Source organism: Liolophura sinensis, chromosome 1 (genome assembly GCF_032854445.1).
Source record: "Liolophura sinensis isolate JHLJ2023 chromosome 1, CUHK_Ljap_v2, whole genome shotgun sequence".
Classification (NCBI taxonomy): Eukaryota; Metazoa; Mollusca; class Polyplacophora; order Chitonida; family Chitonidae; genus Liolophura; species Liolophura sinensis.
Window position 1 is genome coordinate 53,829,795 of NC_088295.1, and position 22,991 is coordinate 53,852,785.

General features: G+C 40.0%; 1 protein-coding gene across 2 annotated transcripts; it reads right to left on the bottom strand.

Annotated features, from left to right (window-relative positions):
* Positions 1 to 1,568: 1,568 nt before the first annotated feature.
* Positions 1,569 to 22,778, bottom strand: LOC135481760 (glutamine-dependent NAD(+) synthetase-like). 2 transcript variants are annotated; one of them, XM_064761440.1, is made up of 19 exons: positions 22,666 to 22,778; positions 22,321 to 22,381; positions 20,751 to 20,867; positions 20,435 to 20,488; positions 18,382 to 18,523; positions 17,429 to 17,517; positions 16,399 to 16,516; positions 15,507 to 15,638; positions 15,088 to 15,162; positions 12,234 to 12,361; positions 11,379 to 11,530; positions 9,151 to 9,319; positions 7,458 to 7,593; positions 6,872 to 6,978; positions 6,449 to 6,580; positions 5,742 to 5,811; positions 4,728 to 4,856; positions 4,125 to 4,301; positions 1,569 to 3,325 (listed from the first exon to the last, which is right to left on the bottom strand). In XM_064761440.1, the coding sequence occupies exons 1-19, from the start codon at positions 22,748 to 22,750 to the stop codon at positions 3,029 to 3,031; spliced, it is 2,370 nt and encodes a 789-aa protein (XP_064617510.1). In that variant the 5' UTR covers positions 22,751 to 22,778; the 3' UTR covers positions 1,569 to 3,028. The 2 variants fall into 2 exon arrangements, with proteins under 2 accessions (XP_064617510.1, XP_064617511.1); XM_064761441.1 differs by having other exon boundaries at positions 22,316 to 22,381; positions 22,666 to 22,701.
* Between the last annotated feature and the right edge of the window lie 213 nt (positions 22,779 to 22,991).

Sequence of the window (22,991 nt, forward strand, 5' to 3'; positions counted from 1 at the left end):
TGTTACACATTACGGATTCATTTGTTATCAGGATGGAATTAACCTATTACACATTACGGATTCATTTGTTATCAGGAAGGAATTAATCTGTTACACATTACGGATTCATTTGTTATCAGGAAAAGATGAAGAGGTTATCAGGTACGGCTGAATTCGCTAGATGAACGAAAATGCAATACGTCATCACCCAGGGAACGGATTTAACGGAATATTTTTTTGACTGTACAACAGATCATACCATATATGAGTAAAAGTAGACTAGCAACGAGTGTGATATATCTGGCAATGGTCACACATAACCGGTGACATCCGGTCTCTGTCACTTTGTTGACAAGCTGCAGTTAAACTATTTGAACCTGCAAAGTCTGTAAGTTTAATGTTAATCTTGACACGATTTTTGCAACTTCTAGCAATGCCTTAAAGTGTTAGGACGAGAAATAGAATGTCTGCCGGTCACATCTGGTCCAATTCCAAGCTTGCATCGGAGTTCTTCGGATTGAATCACCGGGGTTTGGGGGCATTTTAAACGCGTAAACTAAAAGGCTGCGCCGACATAAGCACATCATACACCTCTATAGGTAGACATCCATTTCTAGCTGAATCGCACAACGCTGAACAATTTTATCGTTACCAGTACATGAACAAAGTACCATTATATGACCGACATGAAGTCGAAAACCAAAGGTCAATCACTTATAAGCTTAGAAAGAAACCCAAACTAACAATGCTGAATGGACTCAAGAGATGGATTACTCTGCTATTGGTTGACACGAGTTTAAGCTTCTGTCTATTTTGTCTAACTGAAAGGTTCTGTGGTCTTGTTCATAAACAGAACCATAGTGCACAAAGCGCATTAAACAGTCGAAAACCGAACACCCAATTCATATCAACACGTCTATTGATCGCGCATGTAAAGCAAGTTGTTTGATTTAGTGAACAACGTAGAACCACATGTCTACTTCATTGGGTGTAAAATTTACAAGCCAATTGACATGCAAAGCCAATTGGCAACATTCGGGATGACTTCAAGTTAAAACCTCCACTGGAACAGGCAGAAAAACCCACGCACCTAGCGGAAACTGGACTGGGCTTGGCCAAAGCCACCACACCTAGTCAGATACCTGAAAAACCTCAAGACATAAACCTGGCAAAAGCCACTGCACCTAGTCAGATATCTGAAAAACCTCAAGACATAAACCTGGCAAAAGCCACTGCACCTAGTCAGATACCTGAAACACCTCAAGACATAAACCTGGCAAAAACCACCGCATTTTAGTTAGATACCCGAAAATCTCAAGACATTTTGATACGGGGCAAATCTCAAGACACTTTGGTACCTGGCAAATTTCAAGAAATAAAGCACACGCGAGGCCTACATTATAACATCAAAAATTTAGTCAGTTTAGTTTTGTTCAGTTTGTTGTTCGCATTATCTTTATTATTTATATCATCACCATACATCCTTTATTGCATCACAAGACTTTCACAATCAAAACAGTAACTATGTCAAAACCTTTTATTTCAGAAATACTATGTATCAAACATTTGTTAAATCAACGAGTCATCTATATCCAATTTGAAAAAATGCATAATTTAATCTTTATAAAAGTCATTTGATTAACGCTGAACCAGAACGATGGCAGAGATCAATATGAACAGACTTGAACAAAATATTGCAGCCAACATTACTGCAGAGTTATTAGAACATTCAGAATAACACAACACCCCTCCCCCACCCCAAAGAGACAAACCCACCACCATCACAACACACTGTCATTTGTCAACGCACATTATTTGAAAGATTATTTAAAATCAGACCGTGCCACCTTTACATACGTATATATCCTCTTAAAAATCCAGAATCAGCCTAAGAAATATTTCTAGATGCAAATAAAAGTCATAACAGATTACTGTTTTTTTCACTAGGATGTCATCCTACTTTCCAAACAAACATTCAAACATCCTTTTAAGATGAACAGAACTCTCATGGTCGGGTAACTGCAGTTCAAAGTTCAAAACAAATTTGGTTCAGATTAACCTGTAGTTTAGTAGATAGCACTTTAGTAAGGCGACAGTCAAAATACTGAAGGCCATATACCTGTACAATGTGGATATATAGATGAACTGTCAAATGAGTGGATGAACAAGTCTGAAAAGTTGACCAGTCATTAAAATCTAATGTTCAAAAGGAAATAAATCATTAATAACAACTACGTCTGACTGTCTTCCATAAAATAAGGACGAAGTTCACACTTCCAACAAACGAATATCACACGTGAGGTAGATGCTATCAAACGTTATATCTTGGAAAGTTGGGGCGTCAAACATTATTCTGGTGGTTTATGGCGGATGGGCTTTAACTCTCAGAGAGTTTATCCTGTTCAAAACTGAAAACTGCATGATGATTGCATCCCTCTCTTTTGCATAGTATATTAGCCAAAGAAAAAACAAACAACTGTGATCCCAATCCTGATGATATGGAGATCAGATTTCAATAAACAGCAAACCACGTGTTTTTTTTAAATAATAATACATATATGAATATCTTGAGTAGTCTTTTCCTTTAAATAGACTTTGTTAAGTTTGGTCCATTAGTTTTATATATAACAAATTTTGGCAAATCTTAATTAGTATAAATCCAACTTACTTTTTCCTTGTTATTTTAGATAAGCCCAAATAATTGCCTTTCACAAAACATCAGCTCTGTCTGTGCCTTGTGTTACCATTCAAAATCACTAAAAGGATTCACAATGTGGGTCGCACTGTAACTTTAGAATCATTTTAACACAATAATAGCCACAATAGTCCAGTTTGTCAGCTTTAATATATCTTTACAAAATTACAGCCGATACAAAACTGATAAGGCCATACTAACAGGTCAGCAAATGTGTGTAATGATCTGCCTCAAAAGTTCCTTTTCATGCATCTTTTTGAATGGAAGTTTCCCTTTCTTTTTGTTAAACATATTAAGAAACCTACCTTATCCTCAAAGAAAACATGGGCACTGAGATACATATACAAAGGTAGGTCACTTTAGGAATTTCATATGAGTATACAATCTCTCTTCATTAACAATTCGAGCCACTTTTTCTTTAATAGTCATTTCAATGTCCCCCACTTCAGTGTCCATGAGCTGACCTTGTGACCTCCCCAAAGCCATGGGAACAAGGACTCCGCTGGCGTTGGGTCCATTAGAGTTGGAGAAGTTACTGTTGCTTTGGTCTCCAGATCTACTGCCTCCAAAGGCACCTTTCTGTGAGGCTGTGTGGCTGGTGGGAAGAGCTCGATTCTTTGCTGTTATAGACTGTTCTGACATTTTCTGTGCCTGTCCATAAATAACAATCAGATGACACGGTCTTCTTTCATTGCTGATAACAGCTAAAATTTATTAGCCTGTGACTTTAGCCATAGCCAATCTCCACCATTTAGACAATATACTGAAACAATGCACCGAAATGGTGTACATGTAGACTGCTTTTTCTGGAGGTCGAAGTTCTCTTACAAAACACGCTTTTTTTGGTAGACGGCTAGTCTTGCAAGATGATCAACACCCAAATTATGGGAAAAAACAATAGACTCCAAAGTTTGAGCCCTGAGTTTTTTATTTATTTCATTGATGTTTTACGTCACACTCAAGAAAATTTCACTTATAAGCGAAAGGCAGACATCATTATTGTGGGAGGAAACAGGGCAGAGCAAGGGGCTGACTTGTTTAGACATGAATGGTACACTTGGCACAAATCATACATTTACATTTGCCATCAGTACTCTGAGTATGAACTCCATGAGTGTTATGAAAATAAAAAAGGCCAGGGATTGGTTTAAATATGGAAAACAGGAATTTAGCAAAGAAACTACCTCCCCACATGTGAGACACAGATTTAAACCTGCAGACCATTCATGATGTTGGTTATATCGGAGAAGGGCAAGTGATCATTCTACAACACTTCAACCACTGAAACTCCCCATGAGCCTTGTCCACTGCTTATTGCCTTAAAACCCTGAAGAACAGTGGAGATTGAAGGAGTATCAAAGTTTGCCTCCCTGAACCTAGAAACAACCACTACCAGTTGTGTCCTACTACCTGAAAGACAGGGATTTAAACCAATTAGCCATTTTCATACCTGACTGTCTATGGCTTTAAACTGCCAGGGCCATTTGGCGTTATAGAGGAACTGCCTGTGGTCATGTCTGTTGTCATCTGGGCCATACGTCTCCGCATGATAGGCTGGCGTCAGCACTGTCATTTTGTGGCGGTTAATGGAATACCATCTGAAGAAGTGCTTCACCTTATCTGCAACCTGTATTCAAGAAGAAACACCAAAATGTCCCAGCCTCACACATCCTCAAACAACCTCAGTCAAATCATAACTGGGTCTAACTGTAGCAGAGTAGATATACTGTTATGTTTCAGTGTTGCCTATTCAAAATGCAGTAACATATGTTGCGCAACAAGTTTCAATTCAGAATAATCAAATGTTTTGGAAACAAACGTGAACATGTCATAATGAAGTTACATGCACGCATCAAATTTCAATGGAACACAGCAGCCCATGTTTGAAAACTGGATAAAAACAACCAAAATTTTGTTGAAAATGAATGGAAAACGTGATTCGTGATAGACTGACGAGGTATATACCTTGAGTTCTCTAGGATTTTATAATAAGCCTTTCATCTATGACTGACAAACTGACTGACTGACAGAATGATAATAATTACAGACTCACCTGATATGGAGTCATCCGATCTCTCCAAGCATGGACTAACTTACAGAACATACTGTACGGCCCACATCTGAAAGGCCGTCTCAGTTTACCATATTGGGAAAGTTCCTCATACGTCATGCCCATGTCTTCCTGAAGATAATGGGTTACAGACAGTGGGGTATAGGTTTATAATTTGAGGCATCATAACAAGGCATCATGACAATACAAAGCATCATGACAATACAAAGCATCATGACAATGACAATATAAAGCATCATGACAAGTTAAAGCATCATGACAATGACAATATAAAGCATCATGACAATGACGATATAAAGCATCATGACAAGTTAAAGCATCATGACAATGACAATATAAAGCATCATGACAATGACAATATAAAGCATCATGACAATGACAATATAAAGCATCATGACAAGTTAAAGCATCATGACAATGACAATATAAAGCATCATGACAATGACAATATAAAGCATCATGACAATGACAATACAAAGCATCATGACAATGACAATATAAAGCATCATGACAATGACAATATAAAGCATCATGACAATGACAACATAAAGCATAATGACAATACAAAGCATCATCACAATACAAGGCACCATGATATTAAAAGTCACCTGACAATACTTCCTCTCCAGCCGTATGTAGGTCTGTCAGCAACTTGCGGATGGTCAGGGGTTTTTGGCCTGGGCTATGCCCGGTTTTCTCCCACCATAATACTGGCCGCAGTTGTATAAGCAAAACACTCCTGAGTACAACGTAAAAACACCAATCAAACAAATAAATAAATCAATCAAAAGTGAAAAGATGTTATGCTTAGACAACTCAGCCTGTTAGGTCCACAAGCATTCTTCACTTTCACGTACTGTTATAGGGGTACGACGTTAAACCCCAAGTACTCACTCACTCACATACTGTTATAGTTTTACAGAATGTACAGCTCCATGAAACAGCCACCACCCGTGACCTGACTGTGATGGGGCAGAGCCTGCAGTTTACACCTACCTCATCTGTCTGTGCTATCTGCCCTTCCACTAGAGGTTCCAGCTCTGCTGTGGGCTGGGCAGCGTAAATCCTTCAGGAAAAAGACAAAAAATATGCAACACGAATGATGAGAGGTAGAGAAACATTGCAGCATCAAAAAAAAAATATATATTCTATTTTAGTCATCAACAGAAAGTGTAACTTGAATAGTACAAACAGTAGAGGACAGGATTATAAAGTCTTCCATATGTATGTTAAGCTCAAGTCAGATCAAAGTCTTGACAGACGTGACAGACATACAGTCATCTATAGGGTACTTCTTGGGCTCCACAATGGGAGGTAAATATTGTAACCCATGGAATAGCCCATAACAATAACAGCTATGGTTATTCAATTACAATTAGTTGCTACGACTTGTACATGTATACGAAGTCTTATTGAAATCACTGGGAATTACTATAATTGTAAATGTAGAGGGCACTAGTGTTCCATATGTTGAAAGAAGCGGGGGTGTACTTTGTAAAGACTAGGTTAAAAAATAGGATGCCTGCAGTGTACTTGAGGTATAGCAAGAGGTATAGCAGGAGGTATAGCAAGAGATATAGAAAGAGGTATAGCAAGAGGTATAGCAGGAGGTATAGCAGGAGGTATACCTAAGGTATATGATAACTAATGCAAACTGTTACTAACTACTAATACTTAAACCATGCACACAATAATATATTTACCCTTCTAAAGCTGTCAGTCCAAACTTCTTGGAACAAAACTTGATAAAGCTTCGCAGATCTGTTTTACTGATACCTCCTATGGGGTTGACATCTGCGCTAGAACAGTCGTACTTTGTCATGTACCCACGCAGGCTGCAAGGTATTAAAACATAAGTATTTTTATGTAATAAAACTGAAAAGTACGTCATCAAGAGAGGGATAATAACAGCTATATATAAATATCACCAAATATCTTAATACGTACAAGCATGTCATTGTTGTAATATTCTTTGCCTTGTTTGACTGCATGTACTACACAGTTACCTTCATATATCTTCAAAAATTTTTTGTAATTCTTTTTATTTCCTTCACCTGTAAACAGCATGCAAATAAGTTGGTGTCAAGATTGTAGATCTATGATGGACATACACACTTCTAACTGACCTTTCATCAACATTAGCCGATCCCAGCACAAGAAGTCCCCCTGAGCGACCTCGTGCCCATAACACCAGCTGTGCAAACAGGTAGGCCAGTACCATCCTCAGACGGGCCTAAGTCAGGAACAGATTAGGATTTGTTTTCTTTTTACAAAGGTGAAATATCAAGTTATTCCTTTCCTCATAAAATGATATTTGACATAATTAGACATAATTTTAGTTACATTATACATTTTCTGGTATTTCATATCACATGTTTCATGCTCTTCCATTCTGTGTTCAGTGTTATGACAGGCAGACTAAAAGACATGGCCGTAAGTGGGAAGGTCCGCGAGCAAACCTACAGATGGTCGTGGGTTTCCCCCGTGCTGTGCCCGGTTTCCTCTCGCCATAATGCTGGCTGCCGTCGTATAAGTGAAATATTCTTGAGTACGGCATAAAACACCAATCAAATAAATAAATAAGTAAAAGACATGGGTTTAACAAATATCATTGGGCCAACATTGTCACAGAGGTACCAGTGTTATTCCAAACCGGTGACTTTAACATTAGCACCAGCCATATAGAAGAAGGTAAGAAACTTCATACAATACCTGAACATTTTGCATTGCTAAATTTTCTCGTAGGGTTCCTCCCTTTGCTTTAAACTTTGGCATGCACTTCATGGCAGTGGTAAAAATACTGAGAGTGGCTGCGACAGCAACGTCTATGCAAATGTTGAGGTGATAACTGTGAACACAAAAATAGCGACAATTTTACATACACATACATACATACATACATACATACATACATACATACATACATACATACACCAAGATAATACAACAAGATAATACACCACAAATAAATGTACACTTGTCTACAACAGCAGAACTGGTCTTTTCCTTTCACAAAGATGGTTGAAATACTTGGCAGGGCATCTGCACCTTTGAACCTAATGAATCAAATGCATCATCTCAGACTGAAATCAAGATTCCCTGACATTTACATGTAGTCTTTGTAAGAGCTATTTACAATTAGGAAACCAGTAGTCTCTGATTGGTCATTTCTGTGGGTATACTGTCCCTTAATTATCATTTTGTGAACTCCCTCAAGGGAGTACATGGGTGAAAGAAATAGGACCCCAGGCACATAGGCACAAAAGACAACTAACCAAGAGCTCTCCTGTTTACCTGGGTCCAGAAAATAGAATAGGCCCATATCACTTTAAATATACATGTAACTGTGTCCTAGCTGGTACATATGCCACTACCGTCATATGGTGGGAGGAAACTGGGCAGGCCCCAGGGGGGAAACCCCACCACCATATGTGGATATTGCATAAGAACTACATTTCATGTGCTTTTCAAATTTGAACTAACTTTATTTCAGCAGGTTTCTAAAGCTAGTCTGTCCTGATTGTAATGGCCAAAATATGTTGTCTTTATGTATGTACACGATCTGTATTGCTAGGATAAATCTCCAAAATCCATAGGCATAGCATTGTAACTTGTGATTTAGTCTTTTATTTGTTCACTGTTTTTGGTGGCAAATTCACTGGAAAAAGAATGGGGACGCCCTTGCGTGTCTAACGAGTGTAGGGATATGAAGCCTATAAACAGTACAGTAGCATCTTCTTAGCTTGATTAATTGCAACTTTTGTTTTCACGACCATTGGGTGACAGAGTCGCCTCCCTTGGATTGTTAATTTAAGTGATCTGTTAGATTTTTGTTTCGTGGTAATTGCTGTACGTTTGTGGCTAAATTGAACGTTTTAGATGTTGTGCTTTATATACTCAAAGCAGTATTGTAAGTTTGTACAGTAAGTAGTATGAGCCTAAAGAATCGTTGTGTATTTGCAGATATTTTGTATAATTCATTCATATATACAATCATGTTCGGTACATATTACTTATACAGCACCATTTTCTTTGTTTACAGTCAATCACATCACCACATCATCACATTAGCACATCAACTCATCCCAACCATCGCATCATTGATCACTGCATCTCATGTACAGTCAAGTGTCATATACTACTGCGTCAGCAGACTGTCATGATCTTGAGTAAAATGGACATGCCTGTGTGCTTTCATTTGATGTGAATTGCGTTGTTTCATAACTCTAAGCGTTATACTGATTTTATATATTATAATTCTCATGTTGAAAGACAACGGTTATATATTCTTGTCCCCAGTTGGCTGAAAAACTGCCAATTCGGTGTTAAACCCTAATCCATTATTTACCCATACATTTTTTCTTCAGGTTGAAGGCAAGTATGTCGATGAGTCTGATGTATTTACCTGCCAATCTGCTGGGCCAGGTTTGTAGCCCTAGTCTTGGTTTCCTGAGAGCTGTTTTCTGAGCCCATGTAGCATGTTGTGAACAGACGGCCACACAGTTCCTGGGGGTCTGTAGGGGTGTACGTCTTGTCTCCTACCACACGACGTATATCCTCCAAAACACTTCTATCTACACAACAGGAGAAACGAACACAAATAATGAAACAGCCAAGCACTTCTGATAACAACTGCAATTAAATCTGTGATGGCTTCAAACACAAAGCTTGTCCGTTACAAAAACTAATTCACATTTGCAACAGGAAATTTCATTTAAAAGTAGAATTTTCACTGTAAATTCCCCAATTATTCACGCTTACTTGAAATCACATTTAAATGAGATTTCAGCACTGTAGTGTCACAGAGTGATGCACCTGGCTGCCTGAAGCCACATGGCTGTTCTTGGTTCACAAATCTAATGCTGCTGTATGAGAGCTCCATAACAATCTTTAGATGAGTGCTGATATACCATTTGTCAAATGCAATGAATATGACTAAAATAGTGTAATCTGGATGATGTCAGAACAGAAAAAGTCACCAAGCCACTATCTTGGGTTTAAATCAAGGTTTTACACAACCAATATCAAAATGGCTCCTGTATGTGTTAATTAAGCTGGTTTAAATATATATAGAAACTGGAAGATTTTTAGGAGTTCTAAGTGAACAAAGAAAGTGTACACTGTGTATCTTAGATTGTATTGAAGACCAGTACCATTCAGTAATTTCTACTGTCTGAAAACCTACTCCAGGAACATATACCATCCGACTGTATTTTAACGAGAACAGTACATCATTTTTATATTGTTGATAGTAAGCAAGTAACTCTCTGGATCTACTACTGGGCCTGGTTAAATTTTACCACTTATCACTGAAACGAGCAACATAGCAAATGTTATTGTTACATAAGATCATTATAAAAGAGTGAGTGAGTGAGTGCTTGGGGTTTAACGTCGTACTCAACAATTTTTCAGTCATATGACGACGAAGGAATCCTTAGGGTGCATGTACATGTAATGTGCCTCCTTGTAGCAGGACGGATTTCCACCGCTCTTTTATCTAGTGCTGCTTCACTGAGACGACTTACCGAAGGCCAGTAAGCCGACCCGACCGAGCCATTATACTGATACGGGTCAACCAGTCGTTGCACTATCCCCTTCATGCTGAACGCCAAGTGAGGAAGTTACAACTTCCTCTTTTAAAGTCTTAGGTGTGACTCGATCAAGGATTGATCCTGGATCTACCGGTCTATTATAAAAGAGCTCATGTGTGTAATACTACATGTAGGTAGCTGTTATACTAATGAACAGAGGGTATACCTGTATATGAATACCCCCTTGAAAAGTTACTGTTAGTTTTACATATATAGTTAATATCAATTCAATAGAAATCTGTGTATAGTGAAACAACTGTCCAATCAAGCGCAGATTTAAGGATTAGCGGATAAAAGGAGTCATTAGTTAGGATGGCTCCCTGATGAGATGGATTTACATGGCTCCCTGATGACCTGTACATATCTTCGTTAATTATTGCTTTGTATTGTTGTCATTTATGACAACAATACTATGGTTACCATTAGGTATACTCTATATAAATAAAACTGCCTCAAACCTTTGGGGAAGAATCATTGAAGGTTGGATTTAGAGTCAGGGCTGAAGAGTTGACCTGAATAAAACATCGGTTATTAATGTTAGCAGATTGTTTAAGTGTTCTCGAGTTGTTTCACGATTCCACTACCAGATGAATGACAATCCTGACAACGACCATCAAGGTGAGCCACGAAGATGTCCCATCCACGGTCATATCTGGTTACCACTAACCCGTGACTCTGTTGATCAAGTATGAAGTTGTCTACGATGCACTACATTGTATATGGTCTTTGATCATGTTATATCAGGTTCATCTAAATTTTATATATACTGTACAGACTTAGTAGATACCCTTTTGTGTGAATGAATGTGTGCATGAGGGACTCAACTAACTAACTGATCTCCCTTAGAAAGGAAAGTGTTACTATTATTATTATTATGTGTATTTTAAATGTGTAGGCACCATGCGAGCCTAAAGCTTTAAGTACGGTCAATAAAAATTACAATTATTACAAAATAGGTAAAAGCCATTTCCACATTTAACCCAAGTTTCATGCTGGCCAGACCAGAACGGACTCGAACATAAGTTGCAGCTGTATGACTTACCCTCTTCTCGTACTGCCTGACAGACTAGGCGGCACATGGAGAACACAACACAGGCTGTGGACGAGCTGTCAATGCCCCCACTGAGGGGTAAGAAATACCCTCCCTGCCCACTCCTCCTCAGGTAGTCCCACAGCCAGCAGGCAGGACCTAAACTGTACAGAACCATCACACACCAGTGACAACGGGATGTTGACAAATACTAAGTTGTGAAGACATCGTTGCATGTTGACTGACTGTATGCCATACTCAAGATTTTTCCCCTTTAATGATGTCATGATTTCAGGTGAGGAGGAAACAGGTGTGTCCGGGATAAACCTCCGGCAAGTGCTTGCCCACCTCTTCCCACCCCAAAATGCCCAAAAAGAACCTGTTAAAGGGCAAGGAAATTTTTATAAAATACTTTCTAATGAAGAATCTCATGTTTTTCCAACTGGGATACCACACTACCTCCAACAAACCCTAAAACACCTGTCTGGGATCAACAGAATCAAGCCAAATGTGTAACTTATTCACTGACAAAATTTAAAACCAAATACATCATTGACGAACTTCAACATCTACATGTATGACATACCGATTTTTTGTGCAATCCTAGTGGAGGACAAGTCATCTCTGACAAATTTGAGGCTGCTCAAACAATCCTATGAGCTCCTCTGACCGCATACTGTCACCAAGGCCCATGCTAACACAGACATCACAGGAATCTGTATAAAATTTACAGTCCACGGCTCTATCCTGCACCTCTTGTGCCTCTAGGTTAGGGGTCATGCGACTTACTCAATAAGCTATATCCTGTTCCCCCACTGTTGGAGATACGTGTATACTACAACTGCTAAGAAAAAATGTCCACAATACCTGATCTCTTCTTCAGCGGTGTGGTACTGCCATTGTATAGGGGAGTACACAGGCAGCCCCATGTCATCAGCTGGGCTGCACAAGGCTACATCACACTGAACTCTGGGATACGCTGGGGCCATGGAACCCTGCAACAAGAAAGATGGCGGAAAAATGGGATAGGCTGGAACCATGCAATCCTGCAACATGAAAGATGGGATGAAATGGGGCAGTCTATAGCCAGAGGACCTTGAGAAATGGAAGATGAGGTGAAAACTTAGATAGGCTGTAGCCACAGAACCTTGCAACATGAAAGATCAGGCAAAACCTGAGATAGCCTGTAGCTACAGAACCCTGTAACATGAAAGATCGGGTGAACCCTGGGATAGGCTGTAGCCCTGCAACATGAAATATCAGAGGAAACCTGGGATAGGCTGTAGCAATAGAACCCTGCAACATGAAACATCAGGTGAAACCTGGGATAGGCTGTAGCCTTGGAACTGCAACATGGAAGATCGGGTGAAACCTGGGATAGGCTGTAACCTTCGAACCCTGCAACATGGAAGATCAGGTGAAACCTGGGATAGGCTGTGGCCATAGAACCCTGCAACATGGAAGATTGGGTGAGATCTGGGATAGGCTGTAGCCTTCGAACCCTGCAACATGGAAGATCAGGTGAAACCTGGGATAGGCTGTAGCCTTGGAACCCTGCAACATGGAAGATTGGGTGAAACCTGGGATAGGCTGTGGCCTTGGAACCCTGCAACATGGAAGATTGGGTGAAACCTGGGATAGGCTGTAGCCTTGGAACCCTGCAACATGGAAGATCGGGCGAAACCTGGGATAGGCTGGGGCCATGGAACCCTGCAACAAGAAAGATGGCGGAAAAATGGGATAGGCTGGAACCATGCAATCCTGCAACATGAAAGATGGGATGAAATGGGATAGTCTATAGCCAGAGGGCCTTGAGAAATGGAAGATGAGATGAAAACTTAGATAGGCTGTAGCCATAGAACCCTGCAACATGAAAGATCAGGCAAAACCTGGGATAGCCTGTAGCTACAGAACCCTGTAATATGAAAAATCAGGTGAAACCTGGGATAGGCTGTAGCCATAGAACCCTGTAACATAGAATATCAGGTGAAACCTAGGATAGGCTGTAGCCTTGGAACTCTGCAACATGGAAGATCAGGTGAAACCTGGGACAGGCTGTGGCCTTGGAACCCTGCAACATGGAAGATTGCGTGAAACCTGGGATAGGCTGTAGCCTTCAAACCCTGCAACATGGAAGATCGGGTGAAACCTGGGATAGGCTGTAGCAATAGAACCCTGCAACATGAAACATCAGGTGAAACCTGGGATAGGCTGTGGCCTTGGAACCCTGCAACATGGAAGATTGCGTGAAACCTGGGATAGGCTGTAGCCTTCGAACCCTGCAACATGGAAGATCGGGTGAAACCTGGGATAGGCTGTAACCTTCAAACCCTGCAACATGGAAGATCGGGTGAAATCTGGGATAGGCTGTGGCCATAGAACCCTGCAACAAGGAAAATTAGGTGAAACATGGGATAGGCTGTAGCCTTGGGGTTCTGCAACATGGAAGATCGGCTGAAACCTGAGATAGGCTGTAGTCTTGGAACCCTGCAACATAAAAGATCAGGTGAAACCTGGGATAGGCTGTATTTATAGAACCCTGCAACATGAAAGATGGGGTGAAACCTGGGATAGGCTGTTGCCATAGAACAATGCAACATGGAAGATGAAAAGAAAACTCAGCTAGGCTGTAGCCAGAGAACCATGCAGCAAGGGAGATGTGATGAATGATCACAAAATTTGGCTATTCTCCCCTATAAAGGCTGATTCGGTCATAGCAAGGAGCCAAAACAGAATGGCTGAGAACCAGTGGTATCTACATGTAGCTATAGGCCTCCCAAATCACCACTGCACTCAACGTCAAATGTCTTCCATGTTGTAGTAGAAATAGTTTTCTTATTCAGTCACAGAAGGATTGTCTGATGGAATGTCTGTACATTCACAAGTAGACACTGACTCCTGATGGATTGTCAGTATACTTATATGTAGACAGCGACTTCTGATGGAATGTCTGTACATTCACATGCAGACACTGACTCTGATGGATTGTCAGTATACTTACACGTAGACAGCGACTTCTGATGGAATGTCTGTACATTCACATGCAGACACTGACTCCTGATGGATTGTCAGTATACTTACATGGAGACAGCGATTTCTGATGGAATGTCTGTACATTCACATGTAGACACTGACTCCTGATGGATTGTCAGTATACTTACATGGAGACAGCGATTTCTGATGGAATGTCTGTACATTCACATGCAGACACTGACTCCTGATGGATTGTCAGTATACTTACATGTAGACAGTGACTTCTGATGGAATGTCTGTACATTCACATGTAGACACTGACTCCTGATAGATTGTCAATATACTTACATGGAGACAGCGATTTCTGATGGAATGTCTGTACATTCACATGTAGACACTGACTCCTGATGGATTGTCAGTATACTTACATGTAGACAGCGACTTCTGATGGAATGTCTGTACATTCAGAAGTAGACACTGACTCCTGTTGGATTATCAGTATACTTACATGTAGACAGCGATTTCTGATGGAATGTCTGTACATTCACATGTAGACACTGACTCCTGTTGGATTGTCAGTATACTTACATGGAGACAGGGATTTCTGATGGAATGTCTGTACATTCACATGTAGACACTGACTCCTGTTGGATTGTCAGTATACTTACATGGAGACAGGGATTTCTGATGGAATGTCTGTACATTCACATGTAGACACTGACTCCTGTTGGATTGTCAGTATACTTACATGTAGACAGCGACTTCTGATGGAATGTCTGTATGCTCGCACATCCTCCAGGTCCAAGCACGCAGTCAGCACAACCTAAGTGCAGAAAGAAGCAAATAATGGAGTAAAGCAGATGGTATTTTTCTTTCACAAGTACTCTCATAAACATGTCCGATTATTTAAATGTAACAAAACCATGCAGATTCAACTAACAGCTTAGAACCCTCAGGGAAAATCCATATAGAAAAGTTACTTACTAGGCAGAGATTGGAACACCTGACAAGACTACTCCCAACAAACCTTCAAAGAACATGTACCTGTAAAGTCTTTTCAGAGCACATCCACAATTATCTGGACCTAAAACCTTTTTCAAGATGTCACCTCATCATGAAACTGGGGTTATCCTGAACTAGTTCCTCCATTGTTAATGTTAATCTTACCACTTCTCTGAGAGAGAATTGTGGTCCTTGGACAACAATGTCCCCGTTGATTGCAATCATTGCACATCCGTCGTAGTACAGTCTGTCTCCATCACATCCAATCTGGTTAGCAAACAGGTAGATGCCACCAGACTGAATGAAAAAAAGAAAATAAACTGTTTTATAATATGGTAAACTCTGCAAAACTTTCATGGTTAAGGGGAGGTAAATCCAGTGATGAAACAGCCATGCGGGTATAGCTTTCAGTTGATTGCTGATACAGAACTAACGACTGGGCATTACAATTTAGTATTCCGAATCTGCTGAATTTTCCAAAGACAAAAAAGAGAAACACTCTTGACAATGACACTAAGACACCAATCCAATACTTGTACGTCATGTAAATAAATAAATGAATAAATAAAGTTCATTCTGGTGCAACGAAGTGATTAATGTTGAAAGCCAGGTGAATGCCCACCTTTATGGTGACCGACTATGTGTACCAGGATTATTGGTGGAGGAAATCGGGCAGAATGCGTGGGAAACCCACGGCCATTTGCAGGTTACCGGTAGACCTTTCCATGTACGGGCAGGAGAGAAAGCCACTGAGAGCCAGACCTGACTCACAGCGACCACACTGGTGAGAGGCTCCTGGGTCGATGTGTCGGGCGGGTGTGCTAACCACCTCTGCCACGAAGGCTCCCAACATGTGGTGATGAATGATGAAGCCAGATAAATGCCTGCAGTAACGGTAGCTGATATGTATAACATGTATTAATACAATGTAGTGTAGTGTGAAGACGAATGATGAAGCCGGATGAATGACTGCCTTTATGGCAACTGAGCTGTGTAACATGTGAATACAACATAGCACAATGTGATGATAAATGATGAAGCGAGATGGAATTGCCACCTTCATGGTGGCTGAGGTGATGAGATCTACACGAGTGTAAGCCTTCCTCAGCTCGTGGTGACTCCCGCTGCCGTTGGTTATAATCTCCACCCCATCTAGTCCCATGGCAACGTGGTTACTGTTCACACAACAAACAGAACATGGTTACTGTTCACACAACAAACAGAACGTGGTTACTGTTCACACAACAAACAGATTTCCCTTCACAATCTGACAAACTCTGTTTTGCACAACACTCAGTATATCGCAAATATTTTGTTCATTACCATTCTAAGGACAGACATTAGCATACATTACTTCTGCAGTGATTAACCACTTTAAGTGACACTGCAAACTTTTATGAAACTTTCTTCGGTCCAATTTTCTTTTCTCTTGGTATAACTTTCCCATTTTAACACCAGTATCTGCAAGGTTTCCGAAATTGGCCCAAATAAGTCACACACGTATGTATTTTAACTATATCTAAGTTTCCTTTGTTTTAAAAGAGTAGGCAAAAGTTTTGCATGCATCAAATCCTGCTCATACATATGTTGACTGATATGTTAACATCTACAGATAACACATGGTATAACGGAATATAGACATAAACATGGGTTGAAAGGTCATGACCAAAGCCTGAATGTATCACACATTTGTACTTGAAATTGATCAAAAGTTAGTATGTTTTGTATGAACAACATCAAGGAGACACACTGTATGTTGAGTATTTATAAAACACACATGTCCCCCTTTTGTACCTGAGCACATAAAGCTCCCTGGGATGAGTGAATAACTTGGGGATAATAATGGCAATAAGCACACTGGAAGCCCTAACTATCTAAATAATACCTGAGAAATTGTGTCCACAAGACAACACATTTCCTGTATAATAAGAAAACGTCCAAAATCTGCAACACACAGACAGGGGCAAACAGACAGGTGCAAAATCAAGATGCCCACCTCCGCCCCCAAACCTCACCCCCTCCACCTTTATTCACAGGTAGACATACACCCAAATATACCTGAGGTAGTTTTCAATGAAGTATATTACCTAGAAGCTGCCCACAGCTCCTCACACATCTCACTGCCTATACATGTATCCAGAGTTGACACTACCCCGTCACCAAATGGCACCGACCTCTGTCAACAACAATACAGATTTAATTCATAACAGTATCGTAACTAAACTGGTCCATTTACAATTAAATTGATTCAGTTCAAGGAAGCACCTGTAAGCATTTGTCGGTCAGGTTTATTTCCATTACTTTCAAATCTGTCCATGTAACCTTGAGCTTCCAGTACCTATACAGAGGGACATCAGAAATGACACCACTTGCCATCTCCATCTTGTCACAGCTAGTATACTTTCCTTTCAGGTTTAAATTCCTTTTTTCCATCCTGATGATTATTTTGACTTGCATGTTCAAAACAAAAATTAATTGTAAAGACTTTAGTCCTTTAAAACTCATAACAGAAAAATTGGGTGCAATGACAGAAAGACAGAATTGAAGTCTCAATTCACAACTGAAAGTTATGCATATAGTGACGAAAAATAAGACTGCCCTTAAAGAGCTGCTTCCCCTCCAAAAGAAACTAGGCAGAAATTTTAAAATGATCTGAAGGAATCCATACTGAAGTGAGCTAACACCATGGTTCAACAGGATCCATAAAAATTGTACAGTCCTCAAAAACAGGGTACTCTGAATTTGCCCGTTTTGACGTGATAATATTCCTTCTGTGACGCTGAATCAGGCAGATATGAAGTCGAGTAAAGAAAACATACTTGCGCTATTCTGACAGGCAAAAGTGGAAAAGACAGAAAACTTTTTTTGTGGTTTTTGTGCATGTATGCTCTTATTGTAATAATGGTGGAAATACTCAGTAAATTTTTAACCAGTAAAATTTTATCATGTAACCCTACTTTAAATGCATAGTGGCTTTGATACTAGAGTACCTCATTACTACATTACATAAGCCTCGCAGAGACTTAGCCTCTAAGCTTACCTGACCAGTTATGTCTCTAATAATACCAGGTAAAAAATACTCCTCTGTCTGTTGTTTTTTGGCCCAGCATGAAAACCAGCGGGTTTCCCGATAATTTCCATCATCACATAGAGTAGTCTTTGGACGGATCAGCAGGATCTTTCTGTACAAATTAAAGACAAGCTTTAAGTATTTTAGAACTAGTCACAGGTAACAACAACGGCTATCATGCATGTTTCTCATTCATCTGAGATAAACAGATACAGCCATGACCCATACAGCCTCATGCAGAATTTGAGGTGAGCATGAGGCTTTAAGTAGCCTGAGAGTGTAATTAGCATGACATTGTAACTAGCAAAGCCATATCACAATGCTTAATTTTCATATCTGGCAGAAACAGAGGAATTTATTTATTTATTTATTTGATTGGTGTTTTACGCCGTACTTAAGAATGTTTCACTGATAAGATGGCGGCCAGCATTACGGTGGGAGGAAACCGGCCAGAGCCCGCGGGAAACCCACAACCATCCGCAGGTTGTTGACAGACCTTCCCACGTACGGCCCGAGAGGAAGCCAGCATGAGCTAGATTTGAACTCACAATGACCGCATTGGTGAGAGACTCCTGGGTCATTACACTGGGCTAGCACGCTTACCGACTTAGCCACGGAGGCCCCCTAAACATAGGAATTAAACATTTTAAAAATTCCTTAACATGGATTCTCATTAACACATAAAAGAAGCGTGAAAGCTAGTAATAAATTTTGTAAATTAAGTTCATTAACATTTGCATGGAATCAATCAACATTGGGACAGCCACCATCATCTTACTGTGATTTACATGTATGTAAAACCTGAGCTCCAGACATGCACTATGTTTTGAGACATCAGCCATAACAGTTAGCTTATCGTTCATTCTACTCCACAAGTGGTGAATTATGTAATTTATAATAATTAATTCAACACAGAGCATCAACAATGAAACATCCCACTCATGTTACTGTGTTTCATACGCATGCACAAAATTAGTTCAATACATGCAGTAATTTTAAAGATATTTTCTCTAACATTTACCTTAACATTACTTTCATTGTTACTGGATGCTGACACCAATGCTCGGGGAATGACACTACCAATGTCTATATTTTGTTTTCAAGTCAGAGTTCAAACTAAAACAGTGTTTATACATTTTGGAAAGAAAATTGGTGACTTCCTAGTTGCTTTACTTATGTTCTCTCGCTTTTGAATACTCTTTGCAGATGTGAAAAAAACTGACATCTATGACTATGACAGTTGCTGAAGGTGAGATATGACAACTGCTGAAGGTGAGCTATGACTATGACAACTGTTGAAGGTGAGCTATGACTATGATAACTGCTGAAGGTGAGCTACGACTATGACAGATGCAGAAGGTGAGCTATGACTATGACAACTGCTGAATGATTGGACAATCTGCTCACTTGAACTTTCCAACAAAGCCACTATCATGACTTAACAGGCGAAGAACAAAACAAAGGACAGAAATGATGCAATGCTGTTTTAGAATAAGTCTATTTATCCTAATTACTAGATTGATGTTTAATGCCATGCCTAAGAATTTTTCATTTATATGACAGTATTCAGGTTTATGAGCAGGGAGAGCAGAGCGCTAAGAGTTACCTGTAAGCACAACCCTTTACCATGTACATGACATAAATGTTGACAATGTCAAAGTGAAGCTTCTCAGGCTAGATTCCCACAGATGACTTCATCTGTCACAGGCTAGAAAGTCACACATAGCCTTGCAAAGCTTTAACCATACGAATATGACACATGTATGTCGCCATTTTCTAAAGGAACACTTTTATGACTTATTGGTTTATATTCAAATAATTCCAAACCATATGAACATCTTGCCATAAATCGTAAAAATAAAACAGACTGCGCCTACATTTGATGTGTTTTACACACTGAGTTTTGCAAAATGGCACATGTACTCCTACATGGAAAATGTACATACATTGTAAATGGAGTTCTGAACAGACATGACAGCTAATTACATGTACATGTAACAACATGTAATTGGTGCATACGTACTTGTTGTAGAAGTACACTCTGCAGTTATAAGCCACATTCTTGTGCATCACTGGCCTGTAAAGAGCAAAATGTCAACATATTTCATTTCTTTACTTTATCTTATTTTCAACTCTGGATCAAAACTGTAGTATGGAAAATTAAACGAATAAAACACGTTATAATTTAAGAAATAAAAAAGAAAAAACACAAAAGAAAGTATGACACAAAAGAATGTATTTTGTCAGTCATTTGCATAACAAACCCCTTGCGGAAACATCCAATTACATGATGGATGTTGTTTTAAGAATTGTCGATAGGGATAAATGCCAAACCTTACATGCCCACATCTGCAAGGATATCCTGACAAGAGTTGTGATTAAGCAGTTCTGCCAGGACTTGAAAAGAGTGTAGGAACGTGTCATTCTCCAAAAAATGGTCAGCACAGCCATAGCCTCTGAAATGTCAACATGTTTGAAGTCAGTGAAATCTTTGAAATATTAACATGTTGCAAGTGAATGAAACCTTTGTCAACATATTGTAAGTGAGCGAAATGCCTGAATCGTCAACATGCTGTAAGCCAGTACATGTAACACTCTGAAATGTTTTACACCTGTAAACTCTGAAAGGTCAACACATTCTCTGAAAACCACTGTAGCCTCTGAAATGTCAACCCACTGTCTTACACTTATTGTGACCTCTGAAATGTCAAGTCCCTGTCCTACACCTATCGTGGCCTCTGAAATGTCAACCCACTGTCTTACACTTTTTGTAGCCTCTGAAATGTCAGCCCACTGTCTTACACCTATTGTGACCTCTGAAATGTCAATCAACCAACTGTCTTACACCTATTGTGGCCTCTGAAATGTCAACCCATTGTCTTACACTTGTTGTAGCTTGTAACATGTGAACCCACTGTCTTACACTTATTGTGGCCTCTGAAATGTCAACCAACTATCTTACATTCGTTGTAACCTCTGAATTGTCAACCCAATGTCTGACACTATTGTAACCTCTGAAATGTCAACCCATTATCTGAAATGTCAACCCACTGTCTTACACTTTTTGTAGCCTCTGAAATGTCAGCCCACTGTCTTACACCTATTGTGGCCTCTGAAATGTCCACCAACTGTCTTACACCTATTGTGGCCTCTGAAATGTCAACCCATTGTCTTACACTTGTTGTGGCTTGTAAAATGTCAACCCATTGTCTGACACTATTGTAACCTCTGAAATGTCAACCCATTGTCTGACACTACTGTAGACTCTAAAATGTCAAAACACTGTCATACACTATTGTAGTTTCTGAAATGTCAACCTACTATCTTACACTATTGTAGCCTCTGAAATGTCAACTCACTGTCTTGCACTCGTATCCTCTGAAATGTCAACCAACTTTCACTATTGTAACCTCTGAGATGTCAACCCACTTTCACTATTGTAACCTCTGAAATGTCAACCCACTTTCACTATTGTAACCTTTGAAGTTTTGTACAGTTTTCACGTTAACTCGCACCAAGAACATACACATGCAGCAGTTGATGTTGATGTCATGAAATCATGCGCCGTAGAATGTTGTCAAATGATGCTCAGATGGTCCAGGCACGATGGTTACCATGGTGGCGCCATGTTACGCGAATCCTGATTGGATTGTAGGCCCATCATACATATACAAAGGAACATGATCTGACCATGGTGGGCACACCATACGCCGACCATGGAACAATGATGGGCATGTAGGATATTCGGCCGGAATGCGGCTGTACTGTATATAGCTGCCTGAGGCAGCATGGGTCCTTTCCACAGTAGACTAAAAGGTATACTTAAACTATGGTACATCTCAGAGTTATGACACGTACTTTCAAAACTTAACAGTTTATCCAGTTAGGTATGAGGTAATAGCACCTTACGTAATCTCGAGTTCTGGGCCCAACCTGTAAGTAGCACCCTTCGCCTTCGCCTGGCGGAAACCTACAAATACAGAAATCTGATAAACTCACTAACATACATGTAAGCCTACATCATACACATCTGCTTAACATGCCTAACGCTGGAGAACTCTTCATTGCTATAACTGTGAATTAGCCACCTGGTACCGTGCTAGAAGGCTATCTAATCTCAGTTTTACAGTTGGTGCTTCATACAATCGGGGAACCAACTGGGCGGTAGCTTATCTGCAGTGTACCGCCTAGGCCTACTACACTGGCCTTAGCCATTCCACGCGTTGATATACGATCAAAACAGTTTTTACATACTCTCTAAAATCCTTGTCATGTTCCCTTCAAAATCCATTGCCCACTGGTTCAGGGAACATGTTGCCAATGTTACTTTGCGCCCCATCTTCCATATGAAGCCCTACGATACAGAGAAAATGAAAGCGTTTAGTCGGTACAAACCCACACCACACAAGCGCGTGTAGCAACAGTAGCTATCAGTGATATGCCGAACTGTGTCTGGCATGAGGGTACTGGAGCTCCACGCTAAGACTAGCTGTCCCTTACATCAACCCAAAATTACCCAAAACGTTCCATTTATTCACGGGTACAAATTTGTGTAAGTCTATTGTTTTGTATTCAGTTTA